This window comes from Spinacia oleracea, chromosome 6 (assembly GCF_020520425.1).
Source record: "Spinacia oleracea cultivar Varoflay chromosome 6, BTI_SOV_V1, whole genome shotgun sequence".
NCBI classification, from domain to species: Eukaryota; Viridiplantae; Streptophyta; class Magnoliopsida; order Caryophyllales; family Amaranthaceae; genus Spinacia; species Spinacia oleracea.
This window is the reverse complement of record NC_079492.1, coordinates 96,914,470-96,927,638: the sequence shown is the minus strand read 5'-3', so window position 1 is coordinate 96,927,638 and position 13,169 is coordinate 96,914,470. Positions and strand designations below refer to the sequence as shown.

The 13,169-nt window shown below is 31.2% G+C and overlaps 1 protein-coding gene across 1 annotated transcript; it reads right to left on the bottom strand.

The window, feature by feature from the left end:
- Positions 1-1,201: 1,201 nt before the first annotated feature.
- Positions 1,202-2,043, bottom strand: LOC110793207 (uncharacterized). The gene has a single exon (XM_021998067.2). It carries the CDS (start codon positions 1,872-1,874, stop codon positions 1,494-1,496), a length of 381 nt encoding a protein of 126 aa, XP_021853759.1. The 5' UTR covers positions 1,875-2,043; the 3' UTR covers positions 1,202-1,493.
- Between the last annotated feature and the right edge of the window lie 11,126 nt (positions 2,044-13,169).

Sequence of the window (13,169 nt, the reverse complement as noted above, 5' to 3'; positions counted from 1 at the left end):
TCTTCTTCACCTTTATCATTTCCCTTCCAAAGCATCTCCTCATCCCCAACAATAGGTTCAACATCATCATTGCGTACATGGTGGTCACTTATTGCATTTTCACTAGCATTCCCCTTATATCCTCCGATCTCACCATGCCATATCCACACATGATATTGTTGCATAAACCCATGATAAATAACATGGTCCCTTAGTGCTTTGATACTAGCCCCACTCATATTTTCTCAATTGACACAATAAACCCATCATCCTCTATAGTAACCTGATGTTCCATAGCACATCTACAAAACTCCTCTACCCCGTTCAAGAACTCCTACAATATTCGCTTATTCGATTCATTCCCTTCTATTTCAGCAACTAAAGTAATGATAAAACCAACAACCAATATGGTAACACATAGCAATTCATTCATGAAAGATCAATCCATTTCTCTTTCTTGGGTAAATAAGTAGCCAAGTATTAATTACCAAAACAGAAAAAGACAAACCATCAGAACAAGACTAAGAATTTACAAGAGTATAACTAAGCTAGCACTTGTCTAGATTCAAGTTTACAGGAGTACTATAAACGCCCCAAGAAGAACACAGCCTAGAAGTCAACAACAACCAGCACACTGCGCAGACCAAATCATCCTAGAAGTCAACAACAACCAGCACACTGCGCAGACCAAATCATCCACGCAAACCCAACCTGATAAGCACCCGGCAAATACAGAGCTGAAACCCTCCTAACTGTTTGGCTGCAAATCAAAGCAACCAAGCCAGGGAAACTTGTTCACCAGGCAGCAGCAAGTAGTAGAACATACATACAAGCCTCACACACACTCACAGTACAATATGACCAGAAACAATGAGCATAGACATGTTCTAACTTGGCACGGCAGTGAGATATAACAGAAAGTTCCTTGACAGACGATAAATATGTACTTGGCCATAATAATTCTCATATTTTATGGATACAGCAACTAAAAAGAAATCTGACATCTCGAGCTATACTTAGTTATTTGAGGATAGATTAGGGAGAAGCAAGCTATAGAGGCAATAATGCCAACAAAATTCTTAGCAAATCCTTACGGTACATCCAATAAAAATAGAAATTGATTGGAATGCTTTAAGATACCTAGTGAGCTAATTACATAAAAACAAAATTTCTGATAGTGCTAAAAAACTATGGTATAAACCCAAAAATAACACAACTAAAATATCAAATCACCCACCGTCTCATAATTGTAGTTCGAACCCATGACAACCAAATTCGAACTAGCAGTATAAATAAGAGTTCGGCAAGTAAATCACAATCTCTAAAATCCCATTTAGTTACAAGCACACAATCATTCAACAATTACACAAAATTTACAATAAGAATTACAAAATTAAAAAAAAAAAAAAAAAAAAAAAAATCAATAACATCGTAATCTCTACAATCACACATTACAAGGAACACAATCATTCAACAACTAAGCAAAATTGACAAGAAGAATTACAATACAATTATTAAGAATCAGAAGTAAGTACTAAAGCCTTAGACCTGAATCTGAACCTGGGATTTCTGGGAATAACTTGACTTGGCCCAAAATGGAATTGACCAGGAGTATCAACCAAAGGAGGGCCATCGTCATACACATAACCCAGAAGTTTACCACAATTTTTGCACATAATCTTGGTTCTTTTCCTCTGAATTCCCCAATAATTTAGGGTTTCAAAAAAGGGTCTGATTTTGTCCTCGTTTTCAAACTTGAATTTATCTGGGTCGATCCATGAGAAGGAGAGAGAGTTTTTGTTGCCAGCTTCGAAGTAGAAATTAGGTGGGAAGATGCGGTTTGTGGTTAGGTTTAGGTTTGTTGTGCACTCTTTACAACTATAGATCGTCGCCATTGATGGAGGATTGAATTAATTGAAAGTTGGGTGTTTATGTATCCTTCAAAAGGGTCAATGGGGGATGAAGACTGAAAAGAAATTTCAAAGTCGTGTATTGCGACTTGCGAGTTGTGACTTGTGCGTGCCTGCGTGGCTGCGTCTACAGGCTACCAGCAGTCGCGATTTTTATTGAATAACCGATTATTTTTCATTCGCTCTTCGATAAAAATGCATCACTTCCGGCAATTTCCGTAGATAATGTTTAAAAACATACAAAAAATCTCAAAATATGTCCTTTTTTTTTTTTGTGTGTGTAATTAGATTAAGTCATGTGCATGAATGAATCTTTAACCCTTAAAAAGTGGGAGTCTTATGAACAGTAACTTAACACTAAATTTTATTTTACTTTTTAATTTAATGATACCCATTAAAATTTAAATTTTATTCTTATTATTATTAAATTTCTCCCATTACCGGACATCTGAAATAGGATTAAACATATCAACAAGAAGTTGTTCGGCATATCCATAAAACTGTCATTGACTTCGAGAGGTAAAAAATTTAATAACATAGCAGACAAACGACATAGCATATATTATGATGTAAGAATTAAATCAAAGCCGGTACAACTTGTCCTTCTACATATCATTAGTACAATAAATGTAGAGCATTAGAACAAAGTTGATATCAAATTAGTTATTCCTAAGCTATGATATTGTGAAGTAAGCATTAAATCAAAGTCGGTACAACTTGTCACTCTACGTATCATTAGTATAAATATATATAGAGCATTAGAATAAAGTTACATATCAATTTAGTTATTCCGGAGCAAACCGCGCGCAACGCGCGCCTCGTCCACTAGTGTTTTTAAATTATTTGACTAATTTAATAATATTTGATTGTGTTATAAATAGGGACGGACCCAGAAATTATAAAATGGGGGTCCCAAATTTTATACAACTTCGTTGCGCAAAAATTTTAAAAGTCAACTACACATTTTAAAAAACAGAACTAATAATCCGTTCATATGATACAAGGAAACAAATGAAAATTAGTACAAATATTACAATTGTCTGGAACAATTTTGCTTTCCTTGAAACAACTTCGTACGATCATCATCACTAACTTGTTAAGTAACAGATGAATTCTTATGTCAAAGAAAAAGTAACAGATGAATTTATAAGCCCATATTTATAAATCCATTCCTTCTAAAACTAATATGCCCGAAGATCCTTGTTATTCAATGCAAACAGAGCCGAAAAATCGAAAATGAATAAAATAATTGATAATGGAATACTCCCTCCGTTCCTAAATAAGTGTCATATTTGGGCTCCGACACGGTAATTAATAAAATTGTAAAGTGTGTAAGAGTTAATGATTGAGAATGTTTTTTTTTGGGAAAGGATAAAGTAGCTAATTGTTTAATTGAATAAAGTACAAATAAAAGTGGATGTGGGGATTGAAAAGTGGAAAAGTGTAGAATGTGTAAGTAAAAGTAATCATGATTTATAGAAAAGTGGAAAAAGTGTATGGAAAAGTGTGAAAAGTGTATGGAAAAGTGGGAAAAGTGGGAAAAGTATATGTTCAAAAATAGAAATTGATACTTATAAGGGAACGCCAAAAAAGGAAATGTGACACTTATTTAAGAACGGAGGGAGTACTACGTAAGAAATATATAAGTGAAACATAAAACTTTTTAATCCTAAACACTAGACCATTATCACATAAATGGGTCCGTGTGACTATTATTAATTACTTAATTAGTCCAACATAAAAACCATGACCATTAAATATGAGAATTCTAAGGTGATACTCCTAAATAGTATCACCATAGGCAAATAGATCCTAGCCCTTTAAATTTTTTTACTTTCTCCTTTTTCTTTTAGTCTTAAATATCTTTCTTTTCTTTTATCCTTTATATTTATTTACTTAAAATTATTTTTATTTATTTACTTAAAATCATATTTATTATTTCAGAAAATCTTTTAAATCATTTTTTAACAAAAATAAATATCAGTTTTTTTTTTTTATAATGTTCAATTCTTTTAATTTTTTGCCCAAAAAAATTGAAGTAAATTCTAAAAGAAATTTAGAATTTTTAATCCAATTAAATTTGAAAACTTATCAAAAATTTGTCAAACTTAAATCTGGAAAATCTAGAAAATTAAATCTGGAAATATAAGGAGGCTTGCGTGAGGTGATGGTGGTGTAGGGCGGCGTCGAATGGGTTGCGCAATTGATGGTGGTGGTGGCGGCGAGAAGGGCTGGGGAGGGAGAGAGGAAGGGCGGCGGAAGGAGATTCAAAGAGGGAGGAAGCGCAGAGGTTATTCGAGAAGGGTTTGGGAGGGAGAGAGGAAGGGCGGCGGAAGGAGATTCGAAGAGGGAGGAAGCGCGGCGGAAGGAGATTCGAAGAGGGAGGAAGCGCAGAGGAAGAGCTGAAGTTGCTTGGACGGAGAAGACAATGGCGGCAGGTGGAGTTGCGCCGGCAAGGAAGAGGAGGGCGGCGAGGAATTGCGGCGACTAGGAAGAAAACGGCGGAGAGACAAGGGTGGTGGTGGGTTTTGTTGTGGGTTGATGGTGGTGGAGGAAACCAGGAAGGGTGTAATCTTTTCTTGGAGAGATGAGGGTGGGAGTGTAGTGTAGTTTAGGTGGGTGTGGTGTAGTTTAGGTGGGTGTGGTGAAATGTGGTGAAGTTTAAGTGAATAAAATTAGATTTTAAGAAAATACAAGTTAAGATAAAAGAATAAAAGTTGAGTTTAAAGATAGTAATATATAAAAGGATTAAAAATGAGAAAATAAAAATTAATTGAAATTCAATTTATTAAATATTATGTTAGCATTTTCTTTTAATTAAATTGGTGTGTAAAGCGGAAAAAATTATTTAAAAAAATCAATGAACTAAATAAAAAATATTAAAAATGTATAAAAGTGAAATTTAAATCTTTAATTACAAGTTCTTAATCGTTGCATTTGATTTGATTCCTATAGGAGTGACATGGGTATTTCTTTTAAAAATATTTTTTTTGATAAAAAAACAACTTAAACACTAACATATGACTTTGTGTGATTGAAATTTCCTTTACATTTATAAATTGGATTATCATAATGAAGAAAACGAAAAAATTCAAAGGTTGGTAATTTCCAAATAATCTTTTGGTAATTCGTTTTTCTGTTTTGGTAATGACCAACGGGTTATTTGAAAATTGCACAAAACTCAACCATTATGCATCGAAAGTTGGTAATTTCCAAATAACATTTTGGTCATTATTTAAACAAAAAAAATAAAGTTTGCATCTAGCCAACTATGTCATTGGTCATTACCACATATTGAAAATAAATAAAAACTTGAGAATGAATAAACGTGAGCTGAATAAATAAAAATCAAAACTTATAAAACTTGAAGATGAATAAACGGCGATTTTCGATGAATAAACGTGGAGTTTTAAATAATATAAAATTGAAGCTCAAATCTTTAACTATATGCTCTTAATTGTTACATTTCATTTGATTCTTAGAGTTGTAAAGATTAGTGTTTTTTTTTTCAAAAATATTTATTTTTAATCAAAAATAACTTAAACACTAACATATGACTTTATGTGATTGAAACCTCCTTTACATTATATATTGGATTATTATTATGAAGAAAACGAAAAAAACCCAAAGGTTGGTAATTTCCAAATAATCTTTTGGTAATTCGTTTTTCTGTTTTGGTAATGACCAACGGGTTATTTGGAAATTGCACAAAACTCAACCATTATGCATCGAAGGTTGGTAATTTCCAAATAACCTTTTGGTCATTATTAGAACAATAAAAATAAAGTTTGCATCTAGCCAACTACGTCATTGGTAATTACCACATATTGAAAATAAATAAAAACTTGAGAATGAATAAACGTGAGCTGAATGAATAAAAATCAAAACGTATAAACTTGAAGATGAATAAACGGCGAGTTTCGATTAATAAACGTTGAGTTTTAAATAATATAAAATTAAAGCTTAAATCTTTAACTATATGCTCTTAATTGTTACATTTCATTTGATTCTTAGAGGTGTAAAAATTGGTGTGTTTTTTTTTTCAAAAATATTTATTTTTACTCAAAAATAACTTAAACACTAACATATGACTTTGTGTGATTGAAATCCCCTTTACATTTATAAATTGGATTATCATTATGAAGAAAACGAAAAAAACCCAAAGGTTGGTAATTTCCAAATAATCTTTTGGTAATTCGTTTTTCTGTTTTGGTAATGACCAACGAGTTATTTGGAAATTGCACAAAACTCAACCATTATGCATCGAAGGTTGGTAATTTCCAAATAACCTTTTGGTCATTATTAGAACAATAAAAATAAAGTTTGCATCTAGCCAACTACGTCATTGGTCATTACCACATATTGAAAATAAATAAAAACTTGAGAATAAATAAACGTGAGCTGAATGAATAAAAATCAAAACGTATAAACTTGAAGATGAATAAACGACGAGTTTCGATTAATAAACGTTGAGTTTTAAATAATATAAAATTAAAGCTTAAATCTTTAACTATATGCTCTTAATTGTTACATTTCATTTGATTATTAGAGGTGTAAACATTGGTGTTTTTTTTTCAAAAATATTTATTTTTAATAAAAAATAACTTAAACACTAACATATGACTTTGTGTGATTGAAATCTCCTTTACATTTATAAATTGGATTATCATAATGAAGAAAACGAAAAAAATCCAAAGGTTGATAATTTCCAAATAATCTTTTTGTAATTCGTTTTTCTGTTTTGGTAATGACCAACGGGTTATTTGGAAATTGCACAAAACTCAACCATTATGCATCGAAGGTTGGTAATTTTCAAATAACCTTTTGGTCATTATTAGAACAAAAAAAATAAAGTTTGCATCTAGCCAACTACGTCATTGGTCATTACCACATATTGAAAATAAATAAAAACTTGAGAATGAATAAACGTGAGCTGAATAAATAAAAATCAAAACTTATAAAACTTGAAGATGAATAAACGGCGAGTTTCGATGAATAAACGTTGAGTTTTAAATAATATAAAATTGAAGCCCGAATCTTTAACTATATGCTCTTAATTGTTACATTTCATTTGATTCTTAGAGTTGTAAAGATTGGTGTTTTTTTTTCAAAAATATTTATTTTTAATCAAAAATAACTTAAACACTAACATATGACTTTATGTGATTGAAATCTCCTTTACATTTATAAATTGGATTATCATAATGAAGAAAACGAAAAAAACCCAAAGGTTGGTAATTTCCAAATAATCTTTTGGTAATTCGTTTTTCTGTTTTGGTAATGACCAACGAGTTATTTGGAAATTGCACAAAACTCAACCATTATGCATCGAAGGTTGGTAATTTCCAAATAACCTTTTGGTCATTATTAGAACAATAAAAATAAAGTTTGCATCTAGCCAACTACGTCATTGGTCATTACCACATATTGAAAATAAATAAAAACTTGAGAATAAATAAACGTGAGCTGAATGAATAAAAATCAAAACGTATAAACTTGAAGATGAATAAACGACGAGTTTCGATTAATAAACGTTGAGTTTTAAATAATATAAAATTAAAGCTTAAATCTTTAACTATATGCTCTTAATTGTTACATTTCATTTGATTATTAGAGGTGTAAACATTGGTGTTTTTTTTAGAGGTTCACCGTTTATTCATTTTCAAGTTTTATACGTTTTAATTTTATTGATTTAGCTCACCGTTTATTCATTTTCAAGCTCTTTTATCTGCGTGGCACTCGACTTTTTTAATTCAAAAATAATTTCAAAATATTATTTTTCATTGGCCGAAAGCATTAGATTTTATACGTAGCGCTCTAATGATTTGTGTTTGATTTTAGATTGAATTTAACTCTAGATTAGTGTTTGATTTTGACTGAATTTTATTTTAGATTAGTGTTTGATTTTGGATGAATTTTATTCTAGATTTATTTTTTAATTATTAGAGTGTTTGATTTTGGATGGAGTTATATATATTAGTAATTACCTAAATAATTATCTACGTGACGCCTAATTAATTATCTACATGACACTTGATTTTTTTTAATTCGAAAATATAATTCAAAAATTTATTTTTATTTTCCTTATTATCTGTATTTTATTTTTATTTTCTTTTTCTATAATAACAAAGTAAAGGATATATTTAATGAACCATAAACAAACATTTTGCAACCAGTAACATTAGAACAACATTGTTTTTAACACCTCCCTTCTTACATTTTAATCTTATTCGTTCCATCATATGCGGTCTAGCCTCATGTTCTCCAACACCTATTTTACAAACACCCTTATCCTTGTACTCCTTCTTTAAGGTATTACTACTCACAAACAACTCAAAACCTTCATTATAAGCATAACGGTGACAAAATTTACTAAATTCCAGACCGGAATCAAAAGACATTCCTCCTCTAGGGGGTTTCGACGTAGTAACATTCACAAGCGTTCCTTCATCGGCCTCTGGTTCACCATTAAGGTCTATACTAACCCTTGCACTGTATAATACATAGTTAATTAATACAAATTTAAGATTATATAATGATTCATACGTATTAATTTAATCATCGGTTAATAAATATAGTACTGCATACAGTAAATATTATATAGTATTTATTTAAGTCGTATAGACATATAATTAAATGAAATTGAATAACATACAATATATAATCTATACTAATATATTAAAAGGCGTCGTGGAAAATGTATATGTGTCACGTAGTACTCTCCTCATGCCACATCACCCACTCACCAAGTATTATGTAACGGACAACAAAAAATCAATACAACGAGGTTATAAAAGTTGTAAAAAGTTATAAAAGTTGATATTTTAAAAATATTCATTAAGACAAATCTAATAAGATCCAACATGACTATGTTTTTCTTAAATATAAATCACAAAAGGAAACCATATGAGTTTATGTGAATTGTCAAAAATCACATTGTGTCATCTACTAAGAAACGAAGGAAGTATAACATTGTGTTTAGAACAAATGAATAAGTTATACAGAAATCTAGAGGTTTGACATTTTTGAGAATTATGTATAGAGTTTTCCCCTTAACTCATTTTTTTGTTTGACATGCACATATTGGTCCTAATTAGGACATCCATGATCTGGATAGATCGGTTCTGATTTGGCATATTGAATCTGACCTGGCCGTACATTTTTTTTGATTCGAAAGAAGAGAGGAGCTCCAAATAAGAAAATAAATCGTTCTGTCTAGATAGAGTTCTAATATGGACATGATCAAAACATATTGATTATGACCAGGTCTGATATGGTTTGATCTAAAATAAAAAATAAGGTACTAAAATAAGGTGAAATAAACAAAACCTAGTTAAACCCCTTAATGAATAAACCGTATACTTGTACATGAAAATATGAATGTATACTTTTTTTTAGAACTACGTGTAAAGTTATATTTATCATATTGAACCATCTCAATGACACATTTAGACTTAGAAACTTAACCAACTTTTCTTTTCTAATTATTTTGAATTAATTTAGTAATCGTATAGTATTTGTTTTAGTATGAAAACACTTGTTTTACTAGTATGCTTTAGTTTTATTTTTTCTTTTAAAAGAATAAAATTGTAAGTAAAAGGTGTTTTTCTATTTTTTTTAATACACAAGCAAAAATATAAGGGCATGAGAGGAATAAATAAATCCATCATTACTACTTGTATAACATAGTGTGTTCGTGTTCGACAAAACTATACACGTGTTTCTAATTTTGGGATTTTTAAATATATGTAGATGACATAGAATGTCATGTGGTTGAATTGAAAGAGGAAAGCACCACATGACATGGTAGACTTTCTTACAAATGTTTTTTTAATAAATTGTTTGTGTTTGTTCATATTAATTAACTTACAAACTACATACTCCGCATTAGGTGTTTCAGGTTCTGAACTCTCCTAAAAACTTTAATCCAGTTTATCTCCAACCAATTTTTATTTCTGTACCAATGACGTCTTGGCCTATTGGTTAAGACTTAGAGCCTGTTACGAACTCACGATAGGTCTCAAGTTCAAATCATTGCTCTCCCATTTGTAACTTATATTGCAGCTCATTCGAACAAAAAAAATAATTATTTTCATGTATGAATGTGTTTTAGATTTCTGTATGACTTATTCATTTTTTATTAAATATAGAACAATATAAATTTAATTAATTTTACTGTAAAATTTATTTTTATTTTCCTTATTACATGTGTATTTTTTTTCTTTTTTTTTCTTTTCCTATAATAACAAAGTAAAGGATATCTTAACTTAAACTTGAAAGCTGGAGTCCGTCAAACCAAATTCATTTTTTATCAGATTCTTTTTACTAAAAAAGACACAATGACCCTATTTGGTAGATAGAGTTTAGTGTTTAGATATTTACTGTTTGCATTAGTAGGTAGTTGATTACCTTTTTGTTTAGCAGATTTTATGGCGGATTTGACTAAGCGTTCATATACACTTGTTTGGACACTTAGAGGTTTGATAAAAGTTAGTCATTACTTGATTGTGTAAAAAGACATTTCTGAACATTATTCTTTTATAGCATTCATTTTATTTCTAAATAATAAATTAATTAAGACGCAAAATAGGATTTGCTAATTAATAAAATGTTGTACGATTTTGAAAAAATGAATAAATATCACATAAATTACTTATATTTAATGTGTGAGATTATTTTTTGCCAGTTATAACAAGATACTTATTAATCATCACACAAAATAAATCTATCAAAAGAGTGTGCTAACCCACTTTAAATCCAACCCCTATAAACATAAAAATAAAAGCCTATTAAGTAATTAAAATATATATATATATATAAAAAAAATATCTTTCAAACTCACAAGATCAACAATCCAACATTAACTTCGACATCTCCGTCAACATTAACTTCGACATTTATCCATAAAAGAAAAATATGAAAAAAACTTCAACATCCTAATTTCCTCAATATCAACCATGCTTGCAATAATAATTATCAATTACCATAATCAATTCATAATTTGAGTAGAACACTATTGTAAATAGCAGGGTTGGCTGAAATTTCACAAATATGTTGTGGTACTATGTTTTAATTTGTCTAGTTGGTTATGAAAGCAAACTACCGTAATCCTCATTATTATTTCCAGAAAAATATCAAACCCTTTTCCCAATTAAATCAATCAATCTTTCTGGGAAGTTTTTTTGATGGTGAAATAGTGGGGATTTGCTATACGTGAAATAGAGAGAGAGGTGACCACAACCATGGAGGCCGGAGAAGAGAGAGAAATGGGTTGGATATGAAACAAATATAGAGAAGATGAGAATTACCGATGAACTGATTTTCTGATTAATAATATTTCGTGGAAATGGAACAAATTTCGTTGGACTTTTTTCACTTAATTTGGGCGGCAAAACTCCCGCTTGTGCGAGCTAGATGGCGCCTTTTTATCAAAAAAATTCCCCCCATTTTCCTTAGCTTTTCCCCCAAAATGAAAAATATTGACTGATGTGTTGGCACCATTCAATATTGAGGGTATGCTGACTGGATTTACCCCAAGGCTTGTCAGATGTGCAGCTAGCTTCTTCGCTTCCACATTTGATAAGCTTGATTGTGCAGCAACTTGCATAGACAAGCACGCTCAGAAAAAACAGAGACTTGGATCGAGAACAGTCTGACTGTTGGGGTTTTAGTTTTGTTTTTAATAGAATAAAAAAGTAATCTCAAATGATGAATTGACAGATTTCACGTGACTAGCTTTAAAAATTGAGAACTATTGTCCCACTTTTTCACTTTCCAACTATCTCTTTGTCTTATTCATATTGTTTTCCTTATTTAAATACATTTGTTTAATTTTTTTCCAAAATACATTTACTTTCTGATTTTTTTTACAAAATGATGGGGGTCCCTATGGTCCCTACGGGGGAACTATAGGTCCGCCCCTAGTTAGAAATAGTACGAGATAAGTAGATAACAATCTAGACAAAGCACACACACAATATAAATAACGTGGTATACCCACGTCCCAACTTGTATTATTAATCAAAACCGTAATTAACAATACAATCAATCAACCTCACATGTGTTTCTCTCAAACTATGTTCAAGCACAGGATCTCAAGCATATCAATCATAATGGTATATAAATCCCTATTCATATACCCCAACTTCCTAACCCTAGTCCTAGTATTAGGAAACACAATATTACTAGAATATTAAAATTTAGGAGAAAGCAATATACTAACAAATCTATCCCTAAAATACAACTCGTAAAATAGGAATACAATTACATAATATATATATCTCCTAAATAAATATCTAGTAATATACCATAACTGAAACTCATTGACATAGTGGGTTTAATATTATCAATTCCCCCCTTTCAACCCAATATGGTTTCACAACCGATTTAACGGTCACCATTGAAACACCGTCGTCAATCCGAGAATGCCTCCCCTCGAACAAGAACATCTCCATCTAACACAAATAGAATTCTTTTATTCTTCTAACCTTTGAGTATCACCGAGCCCTTTTTAGTGACCTCGATCCAAACTACTGTTGTTCACCATAACAGTATAACCAAACCATCTAATCTACCCAATGAAATTAGATTCCTTTCTAGCTTTGGTACGTACCTCACTTCAGCTAACTTCCAAACACGGCCATTGCAAAGTTTTACCGCAACCTCACCAATGCCTTCAACTTTTACTTTCTTACCATCCGGTAAAGTAACCATCTTCCCTTCACACTCTTCATAGGATGAGAACCATTCCCTAATAGCACATATGTGATGAGAACTTCCCGAGTCAAGCACCCAACCGTCTTTTGGCCCCTTATATTCTTAAACCAAAAGAGCATCACCAGCATCATCATCATCTCCTTACGCATACGAAACACGTCCCTTCTCGCGAGTTTTCTTCAACTCCTTCAAGTCTTCTTTTGCTTTGGGACACATAGTTTGTATATGACCCTACTCTCCACAATAGAAACACTTAATATTAGGGTTATGTTTCTTACCAAATTTATTTCTCTTGTCACGTGCATCTACCACGAATGCTCCTCCATCTGATGAGTCACTCGATCCTTGCTCCATCAATTTTTCGTTCTCTAGAAGAACAACAATAGTCTCTTCCAAAGCCAACTTCGTTTTCCCCACCAACAAAGAAGTAATTACAAAATTATACTTCTTTGGTAGAGACACAAGTAGAAGAATAGCTTTGTCCCCATCCTTTAATTTTTCATCCAAATTATTCAGTTGGTTGATCAAGCCATTGAAACGATTCAGATGATCTCTCAAATCTCC

Bases quoted from the DNA above. Each gene is read 5' to 3' on its own strand.
- LOC110793207 (XM_021998067.2), bottom strand. From the start codon at position 1,874: ATGGCGACGATCTATAGTTGTAAAGAGTGCACAACAAACCTAAACCTA.